The sequence below is a fragment of the Talpa occidentalis genome, unplaced genomic scaffold, assembly GCF_014898055.3.
Source record: "Talpa occidentalis isolate TD23 unplaced genomic scaffold, MPIMG_talOcc4v2.1, whole genome shotgun sequence".
Taxonomy (NCBI): domain Eukaryota; kingdom Metazoa; phylum Chordata; class Mammalia; order Eulipotyphla; family Talpidae; genus Talpa; species Talpa occidentalis.
In genome coordinates, this window is record NW_026555331.1 from 107,489,739 (window position 1) to 107,509,140 (window position 19,402).

The 19,402-nt window shown below is 40.2% G+C and overlaps 1 protein-coding gene across 1 annotated transcript; it reads right to left on the reverse strand.

Annotated features, from left to right (window-relative positions):
- Positions 1 to 11,768: 11,768 nt before the first annotated feature.
- Positions 11,769 to 12,782, reverse strand: NEUROD6 (neuronal differentiation 6). The gene has a single exon (XM_037517477.2). It carries the CDS (start codon positions 12,780 to 12,782, stop codon positions 11,769 to 11,771), a length of 1,014 nt encoding a protein of 337 aa, XP_037373374.1.
- Between the last annotated feature and the right edge of the window lie 6,620 nt (positions 12,783 to 19,402).

Here is a 19,402-nt window from a genome sequence, read left to right on the forward strand (position 1 = left end):
AAACCAAACCTTTATTTTCACAGTTTGAAACCGATGCTTCACACTTTGCTTCGGTCAAGTACCTCTTACTAGACACGCTGGGCTATTCCATAAATGATTCAGTAGAGTGACCAAAAACTGAAAATTGAAGCCATATGGAAACTTACTGTGCATATTAAATTGTGTGTAGCAATGTTAACAGCATCTTGATTTGTGGCTGCAAGTAATAAATGAATTGTATTAATTTTGTAGCTGCAAGCTAATTTCTCCAGAATTACTTTTTAATAACCAGCATCATGTTCACTGGTAAGATTTAAATACATTTAGAAGCAAATTTGTAGACTTTTAAGTAATGCTAGATTATCATTTTGAAAGTCTAAGAGTTCATTTACTATTTCCCCTAACACCAAATTTTTATAGAGAAACTGATTTCGCTCAAATTGGATAACTTCCTGATAAATGATGGGTGTGTTTTACCCAGTGGCAGGCACCCTCCTACTACAGCCAGGTGGGAACTGAATTGCTGCAAGTATTTTTTCTCTATTTTATAGGTGATTTGTCTTTATCATATAACTTATCATTTTCTCTCCCCTGCTGCAGCAAAACTAATCAGGCTTTAATGTCAGCGCAAAACTTTGCAGATGACACTTGGTTCTCTTAAGTGAGGCTGTTTAGTTTGGTGTTAAAGAGTGTGGGTTTTGGCGGCAGACTCTCGTGGATCAAATTTTCATTCCCTAAGTTTGATTCCACTCTGAGCTAGTTTTTGTGCCTCATTTTCCTAAAGAGGCTAAGAAGAGTATCTGTCCCACAGGTTGTTGGGAGGTTGTTTTATCGGGTAAGGGATAGCTAAAGTGCTAACTTCCACAAAGCAGGAGGATCACTTATGATCCAAGCCCAGATGCATATAACCACAGTATGAATTCATTAGGGGGAATCCACACTGTAGTACTATAAGCCTGTTATTCAACTGCAAACAAAAGGGGGGAGGCAATGAACTTTTTGGCAGTTTGGGAGACAGTCAGGGAGAATGGGCTGTGCCTGGTTCAAAGAGTTACTGGAATCTGTCCATGTGCATGGAGAGGACTTACTACTTTTCAGGGTGAGAATCCCCAACAGTTCTCATCAAACTTGGAGAAGACTTTAGGACTACAGGTGTGGAGTCCATATGCATCACAAATGGACTCAAATTGCATGCCTTTATACCACTTCTCAGGGGCATGCTATCAAGACCACCTATTAATTATTTTTTAATTTATATATACAAGCACTGGGTACAGTCAGAAGCACGGGAGGGTGAGAGAATTCACCAGAGCCAGAGCGGGGAGCAGAGCAGGCAGCAGGACTGAAGTACACAGCTGAGGGGCGCAGTGGGTGGCAGGAGAGGTCTGTGCGCCATGAGGGACCCTCCTCTGGTGGCCGGGGAGCTGCCGGGGATCAAACCAGCACTGCAGAGGCTGCGGGCAGCTTTGCAACCCAGCACTCAACCGCTGCGCCACCGGGGAGGCACAGACCTATTAATTTTGATTCAGGTGGCCTCGTTCCACACAGTCAGGTTTTGATCTGTCCCTGACTTTTACAGGTCTGCTTATCAGTGTCTGCCTAAACAAATAGATGCTTTTAAATTGATAACTTGCATTGTTCTAGCTACCTTTCTATCAGTCAAATCATGATAATGTCCATATTTTTTTAAGATTTATTTATTTATACATACAAGAACTGGGGTACAGTCCAGAGACATGGGGGGCAGGGTGAGAGGATTCACCAGAGACAGAGTGGGGAACAGAACAGGAGGAATGACTGAAATACACAGCTGAGGGGAGCAGCAGGCGAGACAGGAGTGGTCTGCTGCACCATGTGGTAGCTCCCTGGCCAGGAATTGAACTCATGCTGCAGCAGCTGTGGATAGCTTCGTAGGTTGCATCTTAACCACTTGCACCACAAGGAAGGCCTGATAATGTCAATATAAACATCTTCTCGGTCAGTCAGGATTGTAACAAAATCAACATCTAGGGCAGAAGATTCAATGAAAGGTACACATGAAGCACATAGCTGGGCCTCATTAAATGTGAGCGACTGTTATTCTCTGGGGACAACAAAGTTTCTGGGGAGGCTGGATTCAGTCTGGTGCTGTAGTCTGCCTGGGTTGAATCCCAGATTCACCATTTACTGGCTCTTGGACAACAAAAGAACTTGGACTAGTTGCTTCACTGTTCTGAAATTCAATCTTTATCTATAAAATAGAATTTCCACACCAAACCCAGGTCCCTTCACTGCTGGAATACATGAGATGAAATGTGAAGAAGTATAATATTGTGTTGTCCTGTACGTTTCAATAAATATTCATGGATATCATTCCCTTTCACTTCCAAGGGAAGTAACCTCACCCTTATTGCTTGGGATGGGTGTGTGCATGGGGGCAGTATTAGCTAAGTCAGACAACCTGTTGCCCCCTGAGTTCTTAAGTTCCGTATTTAAGGGGACCTCTGCCAATAGAGAATAGTGGTATAAAAGATCTACACTCACAAACAGTATGTTTATATGATTTAAAAAATATTTTGTAACATTTTTGGCTACATATATTCCTTCATAATTATACTTGATTTAGGATAGTATTAAAAATAGTTGGCCTTCCCTGAATAAACACAGTCTGGCAAAGAAAGAAGGAGATAATTTGTGCTTTAGAAATGTTACTATGGGTAATCTGCCTGGGAGTCATTGGAATGGTATCACCAAAAGCGTTCAACTCCTTCCAAATAATAGCAATAATCATTACTTACTGAGCATTCACTATGTGGCAGGCATGCTGAGTGATTTATAAACAATATCTAATTTAATTTCCCCCTAAATGCTATCAATTAACTGTATGGATCTTGCACTTGCAAATAAGAATACTAAGGGTTAGAGAGGCTAAAAGCATCACTTTGTCACTTCCTAAATTGATTGTTCAGCTTAAGTGATGGAACAGGGTAGAGTGGTCAGGTTTGGCCTTTTCTTTTTATATTCAGATGATTTCATGATACAATACTTGACAACGGTTTTTCAAAATGTTGCAACAATATTGTCCCCAAACCTGGTAATTGGGAACCATGATTTAATTTGTCAATATGAGCCTTAATAATCACATCCAGGTTGCAAAGGCCTGGAGTTGTGAGTAATGGTACAGATCCTGCAGTCATTCTGGGAAGATCTGGAATAACTCTCATTGCAAACAAAGAACTTGCCCCAGAGAACATTTAACACCCAGAAGGAACTAGATTCAGAAAAATACGACCAGGTCTGGTCTTGCTCCTCTTTTCTTATCAGGCCCTACACTTTGAGCTTGAGCCCACCCATGCCCCTTGTCTGCAGCTCAGACTACTCTTTGGAACTCCAGACTATGAGTGCTGCCTCCATCTGCCTGCTGCATAACTCCACTCTGACTGTCCATAGGGTGTGTGATCTCCGCCAGTTCACAAACCCGCCTCATAATTTGCCCATGCCCAGCCTGCCTGATCTAAGACACAATGTATCAATTTCCTCAACCTCTCCTCACTCCCATGGTTTCCAGATCCAGGCAGTACAATTTGCAGTTTATCTCTGTCTGTCCCCCCTTAAGTCTGTCTGTTCCTTTCTGTCCCAACTGTCATCTTTCACTGGCGCTATTTTCATGATTGGTTCCCTCTGTTCTAATTGCATCTCTCACTCTGTCATGACAGTGATACTTCTAAAATGAACATATGCTGATGTCTTTTCCGTCTTAATAGTCCCTGAAAACTTAGGTGGTTTTCCATGGCGTGGACTTGACCAGTTAATCACACTCACCTCAAGAAAATTCCTCCTTACTCCAAACACTCTGCTCAAATTGAACCTACAATTCTGAAAGTGATTTTCACCTTCCCTTCTGTAGGTGAACCACTCTGCTGAAACTCCCCTTTCTGTTGGCAAATTCTGCCTTTCCTTTTTGTTGGCAGTTCCAGTTCTTAGGGTACTGGGCAGGCTACATTCCTGTCTAGATTGTCTTTGATGTCACCTAGGATCATTTTGTGTAGTTACCAGTAGAGACTGAAGTGTCTCCATTTGCAAGTCTCCAGATTTAGTAGAGAACAGATAAAAACAATTGGCTGGGAGATCACCCTGTTATTTTCCCAGCCAGGCAGAGGATCTTGGAGGACATACACAAAAACCAAGTTTGCCATTATGACAAGTCCACCATCCTAATTTTTACTCTATGGCACTGCCTTTAAGACACTGCTATACAGCACTACATTTACTGCACCCAACAGTATGCAAGTCTGGATTCCTTCACCACAAAAGAAGGGTGACATTCCCAGTCACAGGCCACCAGGACCTATTATTTAGAGTTCAACTTACACACAAAAATCCCTCATGACTAATTTCACTTTACTTATATTTTGAGAGGAAATAGATATGGAATGTTCAGCAAGAGGGATTTGAAATTGGGTGTATTTCAAAGTTGAACCAGGAAGAATGCCAAAATGTCTGGGGATCATTGCTCTCCAATGATGAATCCCAGGGTCTTCTGCACATGTAACTAACTTCTTGACAAGACTGCTAAGCTCAAAGGTTGGAAAGAAAAACAGCCATTGTGTCTCAGAAGATCACACACCTGGGAAATTGCCTATGTCTGATGCTTCACAAAGGCTAGTGTGACACATGTTACAATTCACCTTTTTTCTCCTTATTGAAAACACTCATGGGCACCTAGAATTCCTCCCCTTCCCTGTTCTAGTGCATTGCATGTATCCAATTATCTTGCTAAGAACTGAATGACTTGGCTTAAGGTGTTGCAGCTTTTCTTTTTCCAGCCTTTATCTGTCACCCCCAAGCCCATATTCATTGTTTTGTGAGGTGAAATGCATTCCAAGTATGTATGTGAACTAAGCAATGAAGTAGCCAAGTGGTTCAGTCAGTAGAAGTTCTGATGTCCAGGCACACTTGGAAATTCTAACCCATGAATCCATGGCTTGATTTGGTTCCTGTTACAGTTTTATAATCCTTTCAAGACATTTTTTGTTTCTTACTTTATACATACATATGCATATATAGATCTCATATATATATATAAATTCCAAATTTCCTGGGTTCCTGCCTCCCTTCAGTGTTAAAGGGATCCCAGTGATCCCAGTTCTTTACCTTCTTCCCCTTGAGAGTTCTCACTGCAGTGCTGCCTTTTTCAAACTCTGGATAGAAGTAAGACCCCTGGCCTTAAGAATCACCTTGCTGATTCTTGCTACATTATAGAAGTCATCCCTGAAAACTGGCAGGTGATCTCTCAGGGGGTTGGCCCCCCAATTTGCATCTTTCTGGTGTGACAGTGCCTGAAAGAACAACCAGTTGGTGCACATGTCTGCAGATGCTGGTCTATCTGGCCTTTTCATACATTTATTCTATTACATATATTTTCCTGATTACTGGTTTTTCAACCTTTTTTTGACATTTCACATTTCAAAATATATCTTACCATAAGTTTGTGTATATCTGGAGCAAAGTTCCAGATGAACTAGTACTAAATTTGTGTCACCTTGTGCTACCTGGATCTAACTTGTACTTTGAAAACTATTGTGGTTAATATTGCACATATTTAACAGGAATTAATATGTTTATGCCACATTAATAATAGAAATAATGGTTGGTTTCATCAGCTGCTGGCTTACTTTGAATCAGGAAGTGAGCTAAGTACTTTTCATAAATGATTGCATTTTATCTTCACAACCCTATGACATATGTGTTACACTCTCACTTTTGAGGTGAAAATCTAAACCTTAGAGTAGTCGCATGGTGTCAGTTGTTATTGGATGTGTAAGGTCCATACTGCTTTGACTTTGAACTGGGGTTATTCTGAAATAAAACCAGAGCTCATACCCTTGATTACAACCAAGAAGTCAAGAAACCGTAGAGCTGCAAAGAGGATTAAACATTACCCCTACTGACATTGCTTCAAGTCAAATCTGTAAGTGAGGTATCAGTCCATGACCTAAAGATGATTTTAAATATATCATAATAGTTATAAAGTGAAAATTTAATTGACAACAATGTGATTGAAATAGCAGGGCTGTAGTTTCAGAGCAGTATGATGCCACTGCATACTGGAAGGATATGGGAGGTGGCCGTGGAGCACATGTGAATTTGAGGTGGTGGAGATTAGAAATAAAGACATCTCTAACATGTGGAGAAGTGTGAGATATAAAGCCTTGCAGTAAACTGGGTTCAACCCAGGGACGTATTCCTATGGGACAGAGATTGTCTAAGATTGTTCCTAAAAGATATCTCAGGTACTGGGGTGGGGATGAGATGTCTTGGTTCCTGGCTTTCCACATCTGTCTTTACCAAGATCAGAGACATTTTTATGCTCAGACTAATTCCTAAGATATCATTTGATCAAGGTGTTCTGCTTCTTTTAAAAAGTAGGAGAAAACCATTGATACAATGAAATGGGATATCGGGTTGGAATAGTGGGCCTGAGAACCCCAGCAGAAAGTCATGGATACAGGGGCTATAGAATATTATATCAGCCATGAGTGAAGGTCTATGTCCATTAGTTCTGTGTCCTTGCACAAGTGCTGATTCTGTTTCTGGTAAAATAAAGATCATATTACCTGTTACCTCATGATAAAGCTCTTAGGACAAGATAAGGTAAATATGTGAAAAGTGTTTCGTAAATTCTAAAGTGTTATATGATGTCAGTAATTGCTGTTAGTTTTAATATAGAGGATTAAAATGCATTTGCAATTTATCAGTTAGAAAGTGAGAACCATGAAAGATGTTACTTAAAGATTGGTATGTTAGAATAATTTAGAAAGATTAATTTGACTTTGGAAGTGGGTTGAAGTAGGAAGGGTAGAGCAGGAGTATCTAGCTTGGAGGCCACTGTACTGGTCTAGCCATGAGGGGATAAGTGGAACTCAACAGAACTTGGAGACTAACTTGAAAGGGAGATATCCAGAAAGAGAAGAGAATATAAAGGAATAATTAATGACATTCTTTTCTACAAAAATCTTTTTTTATAGTCATGATCTAATTTAATGAAAGAAAGCTTGGAGATTTTATTCACAGTCAGTTGCAGGAATGTTCTAGGTAGGGCTGGGAGGTGGGGTTAGTCTTTGGAGAGGGACTCATTATAGACAGTTTAGGGGACAATGGGATAGTCAAGTGAAGATATTGGTGGACTGAAGTAGAGATCTGGCAGTCCTGGTGTAGAGGGAAAAGGAACAGAAGTGGAATCTTGGAGGCAATGAAGAGACTGCTGAAGAAAGGTGAGAGGAGGAAGAAGAACTACTAAAGGAGACAGAAGAAAAGCTAACACAGGGCAAGGAGACCCACACTAGCATGGGAGGGCAGGGCCAGTCAGGGAGAAGACCAAGGGAGTAAGGACTGAAGAACAGTCACTGGACTTGACTGACCTTGTTGCTTTTTATGATCCTTATTTACCCAGAAACAGAGAATTTGCAGTCAAATCACTTGCCCTTGGGCACCAAGTTAATTTACATTGCTCAAAAAGCTGACTTCTTGGACTTATATCCTTGGGTGACCTTCCACAGCTCCTTGTAGTTGGCATCCACAGCTTTATATAATGGTACCTCTACTCAACTTTTCCAGCCTGATATCCCAATGCTTTGTGCCAGAGGTTTTCACAAACATTCAAAAAATCAGTATTTTTTTTTTTTACATGATATGTTAGTGACAAGTGTTTGCTAAGAAGGAAAGTAAGCAAGAAGTGAGGTGGCATTTTACAGTGAAGGTGTTTTTTCATGATGTTTTGTTTGGGTTTCCCAATTTGATATGGGAGTCTTGTATACCCTACTGGGTTTCCACCTAGGTTAGAGCATCATGTTATGTACTTTAGAATGAGAGGAGAGAATATAGACCCCATGACCCACCCCTAAGCCCCAGGCATACGGTGAGAAAGTGAGAACTTTCTCAAAGGAAGATCTGAACCTTGTTCTAATTTGGCATGGCAGAGACTGTTAGTGTCTAACCAACATCTATTTTCTCCTTTTTTATTTAAGCGAGATTTTTATCCTAGATGCCAATATTGTCATGAAAAGGATATGTATGCCAGCTTCTCTTAAATCTAGAGAGGTCAGTGAAGAGTAAGTAGAAGACATTGGGTGGGGTTTGCAAAAATATTTTCTAAAAGGTCTGATCTGGTAGATGGGATCCACTTTGACCATTCCCTTGACTTCTTGATTGGGTTGAGGACAGCTCTCTTGGATCCCCACTAAGGTTAGTGGGGTGGCAAGTAGAAGCCTGGGCCTTTGATACTCCTGGACAGCCAAGTGCATCCTGCACCACCTACCTCTTCTTTTACAGGAGAGAGAAATATATACAACTTTATTTTGTTGGGGAATACACACACATGAACACATACACACATATAAATATTTCTGATAAAGGAGGAAGGACAAACATGGGAAATTAATGTAAGATACAATATTCAGCTCAAAAGAAGAGATGCCTAATCATTTTAACAGACAATAAGTATTAAAAGGGTTCACAAGAGAGAGACCTTTCATCCTTTTATATTGGGAGTAAGGGAAGCATGAGGTCAGAACCAGAGGAAGGTACTCAGGTATCCTGACCTGCGCCTTTTGCGGGCTTTGTACTCTCATTGAGACTGCAATAAGAGGTTAGAGATGAGAAAGGGATTTTCACCCAAATCTCTGTGACTCCAAACCTTCCTGATCCTAAAATCCCATATTGTACTATTTCCCCTGCCATCGGAGCACGACCTCAGAAAGTAAGATTTTGCAGTGTATGGCATCTGTGACATTGGTATATGAATGAGCAAGTCCTATGGTTTCTTAGGATTGCAGACAACAGGGGTCAGGGAGGGCCCTGCTGAGGGTGAAATCTGACACATTGCAGTTAGTGAGGGGAAAGGGGCTAGTTCAGGATTAGCATACCAGGGGTCATCAGTGGGATCTACAGAAGGCTTAAGCCACTGGGATCAGCCCCACATACCCTACTCACACTTAACGTACTGTCACAGATTTCATCCGTCCACTGAAGGAGGGAGCATGCATCAAAATTATGGAAGAAGTAAATAATCCCTGGGGTCTGAACCCGGAAACCCCATTCTTTTGCTTGAATTCCTCTCGAACAAAGCTCTGAGAAGAGACGCTTCTTCTCGAAGTGTGCTTCTTCCCCAGACAGTCCGCCAGCTGCTTTTCTTCTTCGCTCTCCCATATTGCCAGCAGGGAGAGAGAATGCTCCTGTTACAATCTCCAGTTCCAACATGAATTTGTGACCCTGGAAAGACTGTGCAGGTTACGAATCCCTGCCTGGTCCAGCAAGACACTGAGCAGGCGCGATGCTGTTCTCAGGTCGAGGGTCACCTTGGAGCAAGGGTCTGCGGAGACTTCTTTCTGCTAGAGACCAAACAGACTGCCCTTTAGTTTTTTGATTTTTTTTTTAATCCAGATTCTATTTCCAGATGTTTCTTCACTTACTTGCTCTTTGATCAGATGGGAATAAGAGGTGATCTGACTCTTACTCTCTGGGGGGAAGGTAAAGAAGGGGGGCCTTAAAGTGACCCCACAATCCTGGACTGCGTTCTCAAGGAGGGACAAGTTTTGTGTCCACTTGGGGAGAAGCAAACGTGAGTCAATCCTGCGTTCAAGACAGATATGGGACAGACGACTCTTCCTTGGGCAAACTTCTCTCTGCCCCTGGAGAACACATTTCCTCCTCTTTCCCCCAACTTCTTTGCCCCTGCAAAGAAGATTTGAATGAACAGGTGCCAACACCCCCGCTTAGAAGGGCGCATTCATCACCCGCGCTGCGGGGGCTGGTAGCTGCTCCGCACCTTTGCGCCTCGGAGCAGCCCCTCTGTGGGCCCCCGCAAAGGCCGGGCGGTGAAAGCTGGGGGAGCCCCGCTAATGCATGACGCCGCCTTCGGGGGAACGGAGCACAGGCTTCTCCGCCTCCGTCCAAGAAGTCCGCAAGCCTTGGAGGGGGGCTGGGCAGAGGCAGCTCTTAGCGGAACTTGGGCAGACTGGCGCTGGCGCCGCCTTGCCGGCCTCTCGGAGCCTGATCCCCAAGAGATCACTTCCTCCAGAGTTTGGGGCAGGATCTCCGAGCCCAGTCCTCTGCTCAGGCCGCGCAGCCTGGTGCCTGGGCTGGGGGATCCGGGCACTGGAGCCGCAGCCAGAGCTCGCAGGGCGCGGCCCGTAGGCCCTAGGGCGCCCACTGCGGGTGGGACCCGGGCGGTGCAGCCTGTGTCCCTTAAACGGGGTGACAACTGCGGTGGTGGGGTGCGGGCGTGAAGCCCTCTCCGTCCCCTCTCCGCCGGTCTGCAAGGCTCTGTCGGACCTGCGCGGCCTCGGGCGGTGCCCGCGGGGCGCACCAGTGGGCAGCGTTGACCCAGCGTGGTGCGCGGACCTGTGCCCAGGACGCCCTAACACCATCGTCCCGCCACCACTGGACCCAAGTCTGCTGCCCTCACCAGCTGTCTCAGCTGCTCGGGGAGCCCAACCTGCGCAGGAGGGTATCTGGAGTGAGGTCACGGCCACCTTGGTTTTTATGCTAGAGGGGGCTCGGTTCTGTTTAAGAAGGTGAGCTCCCCGGGGTGTTATTCAAGTAGGTTTTTGGTGGCCTTTTGTCAGGAAACTTTTAATCACACAGAATTTAGCCTCTAATCGGCCAGACTTATTTAAACGGCGCAGAGTTAAATCTTCCATTTTTAACATCCACTCTGGTGTTTGCTGGAAATTTGCCACCGAATTTCGGCTCGAGCTGAAGGTTACCAGGATTTATCATTGTTTCCCCAGTATGTTTAACCCTCATAGGCTCCTCTTCTTTTATTTTAAGATACTTAACAAAAAATTCTTGTAAGTGCTTTGGCCATTTTGTTTAAGAAATTTTGTTTTTATCTCGTACAGTTTTGAAAGCCAGACATATTTCTGAAATGGGGAGGAGGGAGTATTGGACACAGAAAGCAGCTGTGTACCAGGAACTAATAAGTATCATGCAAAAATATCACAGTTAATAGATGTCCTTTACGAGTGGAAATATCCATGTTTAATTGCTTTAAAAATGTGAGGTGGAAAAACACAATTATACATTATGTTAACAAACCTGTACAGATAATTTCTGAACAATACAAAACAAGTGCTGAAATTTTTCTTTAGGGTGGAAGTAATTGTTCCAAAATTATGACACCGCCTCCCCAAATATCATGTTGCCCCACCTCATATATTTGAAGAGGAATAGTTACCAATTGAATGCAATTGGAGTCATCCTTGTCGAAAAGAAAATTGCATAGCTTTTTATATTGTTGCACATCCTCAAATACATCTTCCAATATTGTCAGCTTAGTGTCATTTTCGATATTTTAAATTTTCAAATTTTCAGAGATACATTATATATAGTCCCTAATAATTATAAACACATCATTTTATTCATCTGATTTTAATAACATGCAATTTTATCATTACTGTACAACTGAAATAGACATTGGTTATGCCGTGTGCATGTCTTTATTCAACAGTATATTCTTAGACACCTTGCTCAAACAAATTAAGTGGATTTTAAAGAAAATAAAACAAGGGGGAAAAATCCTTCCAGTAGAAACAGAATCACACTGCTTTACAGACAAAAGGAAAGGAAAAGAAGTTCTCATAGGAAAAGATTTATTATTACATAGAAAATTCTCACAATAGTTGAAACACACTTCAGAAACTAGTAAACACCTTAGATAGAGTTGTGCCAATTACTCAGCCCACAAGCATCTGCTTTGTCTTAATTAGACGGGGGAGGTGAATGACCACTGTTTATTTTCATTTTCCTCATTAATTATGAAAAACTGCATTTAATTCATCTTGCATGGTGAGAGATTGGCTGCGCAGATGTAAGTCGTAAGGGAAGTGGCTGTCGGTGGGCAACCTGAACATGGCACCCTGCCCAAGGGGACCCCTGGGTGGCACTGCACAGTAATGCATGCCGTAATTGTAATTTTTGCCATAGTCCAAGGTTTCTTCTTGCTTCAGGGAAAATATCCCATTATAGTTAATTGGGGGAGGACTTAAGGGACCTTCAAACTGAGGGCTGGCACACTCTGGGGAAGTGCTTTCATAGAAGGATTCATATGCACTGCAATAATTGTAGGGTTTCATGGACTTAGAATTATCAAGAGTTCCATGCCCTGGGGGAGTGGTGAGCTCAGGACTGTGGTAGGGCGGGTAGAAAGTAGAGTAGGGTGACCTTGTGTGGTGTGCAGCCTCCCCACCCTGACCCATCAGGAAACTCCTGGCGTTGAGCTGCAAGCAGCCTGCCACCAAGTTTGTCGTTGGCTGGGAAAGACCTTTGCATAAGTTTTGGACGAATGTGAGCAGGTCAGGTCTCTTGCCAATTCTCAGAATTTCAGAAAGTGCCCAGATGTAGTTTTTGGCCAGTCGTAAAGTTTCTATTTTGGACAGTTTTTGGGTTTTAGAATAACAGGGGACCACTTTTCTTAAATTGTCCAGAGCATCGTTGAGGCCGTGCATCCTGTTCCTCTCTCTCGCATTCGCTTCCTGTCTCCTGAACTTGACCCTCTCCAGTCGGAGCTTGGTTGTCTTTTTTTTCCTAAGACCCCTCCTTCTGGGCAGTCCATTTTCATCTTCCTCTTCCCTGTCTTCCTCCTCTTCTTCTTTCTCAGTTTCTTCTCCAGGGGCCCGTTTAATGCTCTTTCCTCGAAGGACAATCTGTTTGGAAAAGCTTTCGGGTTTCTTAATTTGCTTCTGGTCCTCGCATTCTCTAGAAAACTTTCTGCACATCTGGGTTTCTGGCATTACAACAGACTCATCAAACGGTAGTGTTAACATGGTTCTTTAATCTTAAATTACCTGAAAAAATGCCAGCACAATATTTAAAGTGTTTTTATTTTTAACGTTCATATACTTAAAACATATTTAATGACTTAGTCATAAGAACACAAACACACATAAAAAAAACTGACTCTGGGACTAAATTTTTTACATTAAATATAATTTTTGAGTTTGTGCAGAGCAGTAATTATAAAAGCACATTAACACATGCAGGAGGATTAATTTGTACATAAAATTACCAAAAGAAAATAAAACATGGAGCACTTTTTGTAAATACCATCACCGTCTCTCTTTCTCTTTGATTTTAAACTGGTTTTCAATACACAAAAAATGACTGTGGAATTCAAGCAAATGCAAAACATGATATAGCAATGCAGAATTTCATTAATTTCAATTCCCCTGAGTACAAAAGGAGAAGAGAAACCAGATTTTTAAAATGAAAATTGCTATCTCTCCACTAGCTGACAAATTCGTGTGGTTTTGTTTCTCAGGAAAAAAAGCCTTAACTTTATTTGCTGTATTATATGACTGTTGATTTTTGCAAGTGACTGTTGGAATATACAAATTCAAAGAAAGATTAATCAGAGCCAATTTTAAAGCTGAGTTATTTTTGATCAGTAAAGAATTATGTAAAAGAGCACTGTTTTCCCCAGCTTTCACCAAAAAAAGGGGGGGGGGCGAGAATTAGGCTAATTTAGAATAAGATCTACAAGTAAAAGATAATAAAGATTATTGACAGTTCTTTTTAATCAAACAAAATGTGAGACAGCTTTTATATTTAACATTTTTCCAAATGTAATTGTCTGTTTACTGTTGTTCAAATCATCCTGGACAAAAACCACTCTCGTAGTGTTTTTTGTTCTACAAGCCACAGAAGTCTCCCTCTAGCTAATATCTGACAGGAACGGTCCAAGGATTCTGACTGCAATTGTGCACGTGTGTTCAGAATCCCGAATGAAGGGGAAAATAATTTGTGTTTCAAATGCAATTTTGGCTTTCATTTGGTGAAGCTGCAAGTATTTTCATTTAAAGTCTTCAAACAAATAGGCACGTTAAAACAGAGACTTTTCAATTTAACAATCTCCAGCCCCCTCAACACACACACGTACACACACACACACATACACACACAAACTCTTAGTAATGTCCACATACTTGCAGTGTTACATAATAGCAGTGAAAGTATGCGATAATTACATCATAAGAATGAAATATGATAAGAAGTTATAGATGGCAAAGAGCATATAACTACTATAAGACAGTGACACTGTATCTTTAAATACTTGCATGCAAAGCCAGCATCAATTGAAGTATATCTTTATTTATATTACCTTAGGTTTTAATTTCATTCAATAATCAGTTTTCATTTTGGATCTTCCAAATCTTTTCAGGCTGAGTGTCGCATCGTCTCCTGGAGTCTCTAGATCTGTGTATATCTGCACTATCTCATTGATCTCTAAAAAGTGACATTGATGCCAACTGCCAGAGCTGGTACCCATGCCATCTGCTAGTGACGTCACAGGGCAGAAAGAACCATGTGATCCTCTCTCTTGGGACCTTCATTCTGCACTGATCATCTGGCATCCCTGTAAGTGGGTACCAGCATTCATGCATCAACACAGAAGGTTAGACTGATAGGAAAAAAATCTGCACCAGCATTTCACATACAGTAGGTGCGTTTCTCCTTGAGCTGCTTCGGCTTCACAGGCAATCTGTAGAAATAGCTGTGTTAGTGTTCAGTTTCGCCCTGCCAACGTTGCAACTATTAGGGAGTCGTTAATATTCTATTCATTTACAAGGTGGGCTTTTGTGTGAGTGAGAAAGGTTTTTGTTTTGTTGTTGTTGATGTTTTGTAAAGATCACCATCCCGTCTGTGCACCTGGATACCCAGGGACAGAAAGCCGTGAAGAGGAGCTAAAATCAGGAAAATGATCTTGAGATGCTTAACCAAACTAAGATTTGTGTAAGCTAACAGGGATCAACAAAGGTCTCCTTATTTCCTTGTTTTGTTTCATGGCATGTAACTTATGGGTGTGTGTCTGTGTGTTCTCTTATTAACATGTAAGACTTCTGCGCTTCTTAGGAATTTGGAATAAAAGAACAGTTTCTCCATCTGGGTTTGGACATCCTCAGATGTCCCCCTTTCTACACTTGCTGGTATCTTTCAACAACTTTTCGGAGAGATTCTTTATATATAAAATACAGAGACAACTGCGAGTCCACTGTGAAAGATTTCAAACTGCACTCGTATCTTTTACCAAAAGTCACAAACTTTTCTTTTATTGTCCCCTATCTCTTTCCAGAGTTCACTTGCTGGTTCCTTCTCATTTCTTTTCAGACACAATAAGCATAAAAATCTCTTCAATTTTTGTCTTTCTCTCCCTGGCATTTTGCTGTGTATTTTATTTTAATCAAGATAAGCTTGCCCCTTTTTCGGCTCTTTCAGATCTTTTTTTTTCTTTCCCTTAAAAACCTCCACATTTTTTTTTTCCTCCAGACCAACATCAACCTAAATATCTTCTCATTTTTATATCAGTGTCCAATTATTTTTCTCTGTCAGATTTATTTCACATCGTCTACCCCCCAACCCCCACCCCCCTATTCCCTTTTTTTAGTTTCTTAACAAAAGCAGAGTAGAAATAATTAAGCAAAGCTGGCAAAGCCTTATAGATAAAACAAACTGAAGCCAGAGGCAAATTCCACCTTCTCCTTTTCTTTATTCCCCTGTCACCCCCTGCCCCCAACAAAGGGACATTTTGCGTCAGGATTGCCTGAGAGTAAAGTAAAAAGTGCACTTTAAAAAAAGTTTAAAAATACACAAACACAACCTTTGTTGTTTGATAACTGAGTAATCTCCTTCTCTAAAGTGAGACAGTATGCTTTTGGTATTAAAGTAATCCCTGGCAGAGTTGTAACTGTTGAATCTGTGTTAGCATTCCCCTTATAAATCCCAGTTTTGAAAGGTTTAGAATTCTGCTGCTTTATTGCACTTTGGTTCCAAATTGGCATTAGGGTCCTTAAACTAAATTCAGTTTTGCTATTGTGATAACCTCAGTCATTGCCATCCCCTCAAAAAGTTACTCGACATTGCCTGGACGGTTCTAGAGAAGAGGGGAACAGTTGGCAAAAATGGAGGATGGAGCTAAGTAAAAAAGGATAACTTTTCTCTCAATAGCCTAGTAAAAAAATTGCAAATTTAAAATAAGAACAAGGAGGCAATAAATTCATAACTTAAAGTCAGTAAGTAGGCCTAGCTCACGTTTTGAAATATCAGACATACCAAACCCATTATAAACTATATCGCTTAAAGGACATATGGTTGGTAATGGATGCACTAAATAGATTTCATTTAGCTTTTGGTTCCAAAACTACGTACACTTTTTTTTTTTTTTTAATCAGCACGGAGAAATTCTATAGATGGCCAGATACAGAGTTCTGATTGTTCTCAATATGGTTTAATTTTTAAAATGTAAAGGAATATAAGTCTCGGTCACGAACCAGAGCAGCCAGCCCTGTCATGAATTTTGCATATTGTACCATATTCTAAACTTGCAAAGTATCTAGAAGCTGCATTGTTTTACAGGCATCACTAACATGAAAATCAAAATCCAATGAGAAGCTAACATGACAGATTAGTAGAAAATTATCATCCATGTAGTTCATCACATGGATAGATTTTATTTTTTATCTTTGCGTATGCAGACAAATGAGAAACAGTTTTTTGATAAAAACATTTGGGGCTGTTCTGTTCCTGCCTTTGAACATGAAATTAAAACCTTTGGTGTTGGTGATGATGTGGTGGGGATGTGGCAGGATGGGGGTTAGTGGGGAGCAGGGAAACTGTGTCAGGTTTTCTGAGATAGTGTTAATCTATTGTTTGAATGTCTTAGTTTTTTTTTTTTTTTTTTTTTTCATAAAAAGGGGGAAACGAAAAGTTGTTATGTCAAGATTTAACAAGGATTCAGTGTGTTTGCACAATAATCTTTCAAAAGAAATTTTGTGATGCATTTTCTACTGTAGTTCCAAATATGCAAATGCCTGTGCTGTTAATATGCATTCATAACATACACCATAACGGCTGTTCACTCTCTGCTAAGAAAGCATGTTAACACCAATACTCCAAACAGAAATACATACCAAATTATAGACAAATATTCAGAATATGGGGACTGTATTATTACCATTTTCTATTATATATTTTCTCATGTTATACCAAGCACTGCATACACCAAAGTTTACATGTATGTTATTAATTTTACTGGTAGGATTTTTGCTTCTGGTGCCATGAAATTTTAGAATATATTTAAAAAGTACCCAGTGGGTATCTAGCTTTCACTGGATAAATGTTCACATTTCACTTATAAAAATGACCCAAAGAAAATTTGCATACAATTTGACTCAGTTACAAGGCAACAGAAGGCTAAAGTCCACAGGAAGGCTCAAAGGTTATTATTTTTAGATCAGCTGTATCTGAACAAATGGGAATTCAATTGACCCCCTTTTCACAGTCCTTTCATAATTTAAGAGATCAGCTTGGATATGACAGGTATTTTTCTCAGCTTCCCAAGAGTATAAGGCAACAGAATGTAGACCAAGGGAGGATCAGGCAGTAAAATCTTAGGACCTAAGTTTCCCCTCTAGATGTAAAGTGCTTCCTGAGATAGATTTGGGGCAATTTTCTCTTTCCTTTTTTTTTTTTTTTTTTTTTTTTTAAGCTCTTAGACAAATGCTTCAGGGCAACTGAGAAGCCTATCAGTGAGCCTGGTGTTAATCTCCAGAGTTTTATCTCTGTGATCCCCATTGGCTTGAAATAGTTTTATGGCTGTGGCAGAATATCCCATTTTGGAAAACAGCCCTTGGGATTTAAATAAAGATATTTAAATTATAAGGCAAAAACACAAACAACCTTATTCCCCTTGAAGTTTAAGAGGGCAGAACTATATAATTGAAACATATATGGTTGTTGTCTTGTGTATATAGACATATGTATATAAATATATGGGATTCCTCAGATGTAAACAGATAATCTGGAAATAATTGGAGGGCAACATTTGTATTGCTTTTTTGCTTTTGAGATTTATTTCAGGGTGAAGACTAAATTGAAATGAACTACCATTATGCAAGGAATTATATTATTGTTTATGTGAGTCACAAAACACTGCAATATTCAGTCTTCTATTTTAGCCTCTGCACAAACAGTATTTCAGTCCTTTCCAGAAATACTTTTTTTTTTTTAATTTTTCTTCCAGGGAGCAAACTTTTTTATTTTACTCACTAAGCTGCTTTTATTAAATTTATTTTCTAATTTGTTATTAAATAAAAGCATATAAATCTGCCAGTTAAAATTCTTCCCTGTATGAGAAAACTACCTGAGTTGTTATAATTCTAGCCACTAATAAAGAAATGGTTCCTTATTAACTTTCATACCTACCTGTAAGAAAAGCTATAATTTCCTTTAGACTTTTACAAATATCAAAAATGACTTATTAAAAAAAGACTTATTGACTTTGATTATTGAATGATATTGAATTAGATTTATTAGATTTAGATTTATGACATTGAATTAGAAAGTATTGTTATGTTATATGTATTTATGTTATGATGGCTATTTTAAAAAATAGAAAAGAGAAGCACAACTTGTCTTTTCCCAAAATATTAATCCGTTTTGTGAGATTGGAGTGGCACTTTGTGCAAAAGATGTTTTTGTAAAAGTTTCGTGCAAGTTGCATTTTTGAAAATCAAATCTTGCATTAGAGACTTATGTGATGACATGTGGGATCTCTTAATGCAAGGGGTTCCTGGACAGAGCTCAAGAGTTCTCAGAGATGCCTAAAATTGTGTACAAAGTTGGCATCTATGAACATATGTGCATTTTTTTAAGGAACAGCTGTCTCTCTACCAGAATCTAAAAGGTTAAGAATCACAAGGAATATTTTGATATCTTAATAACCTTGTTTTAAACCTCAGCCTTGCTATTTAATATCGATAACTATGTCATTCACTCATTCAGCCATTCAACAAAGGTTTATTGAATATTTCTTTGAAGTAAATCTTGATTCCTCTTTTTCTCTTAAAAACCAGCAAATCTCTGTTCAATCTTAAAATTATATCCAGAATCTGACCACTTTTGTCAATTCTATTATGCTTAACCCTGATCCAAGCCAATTTCAACTCCCACCTGACCTAGATAGCATCTAAGTTTTCATTCTTGGCTCCTTACATTTAATACATGGTCATCAGTTTGTTTGGCTCTATGCTCAAAACCTTTCAGGTGTTTCCCATCTCCCTAAAAGGGAAAGTCAAGTCCTTATAGAGCCCTTAAGTCTTCTTCTCGTCCTTCTGATCTCATCTTCTACTCCTCCCCCTCTCCACCTGCTCAGCTGCAGCCACACTGGCCCTCAGCTTTTCCTTGCATAATTGGGCATCATAGGTAGATCAATAGGCTGCCATCTGTGATGTAACCAGTCATCACAACAATGAGTTTCTAGTTGCCTAGAAGATTGAGGATTGAGTTGTTCATTTGTTTTTTTCCTACTTACATTCATTCAACAACACACTTACTTTGTGTTTATTGCTGCTTTACATATCGTAAGGGGAAATAAGGTAAATAACAGAGA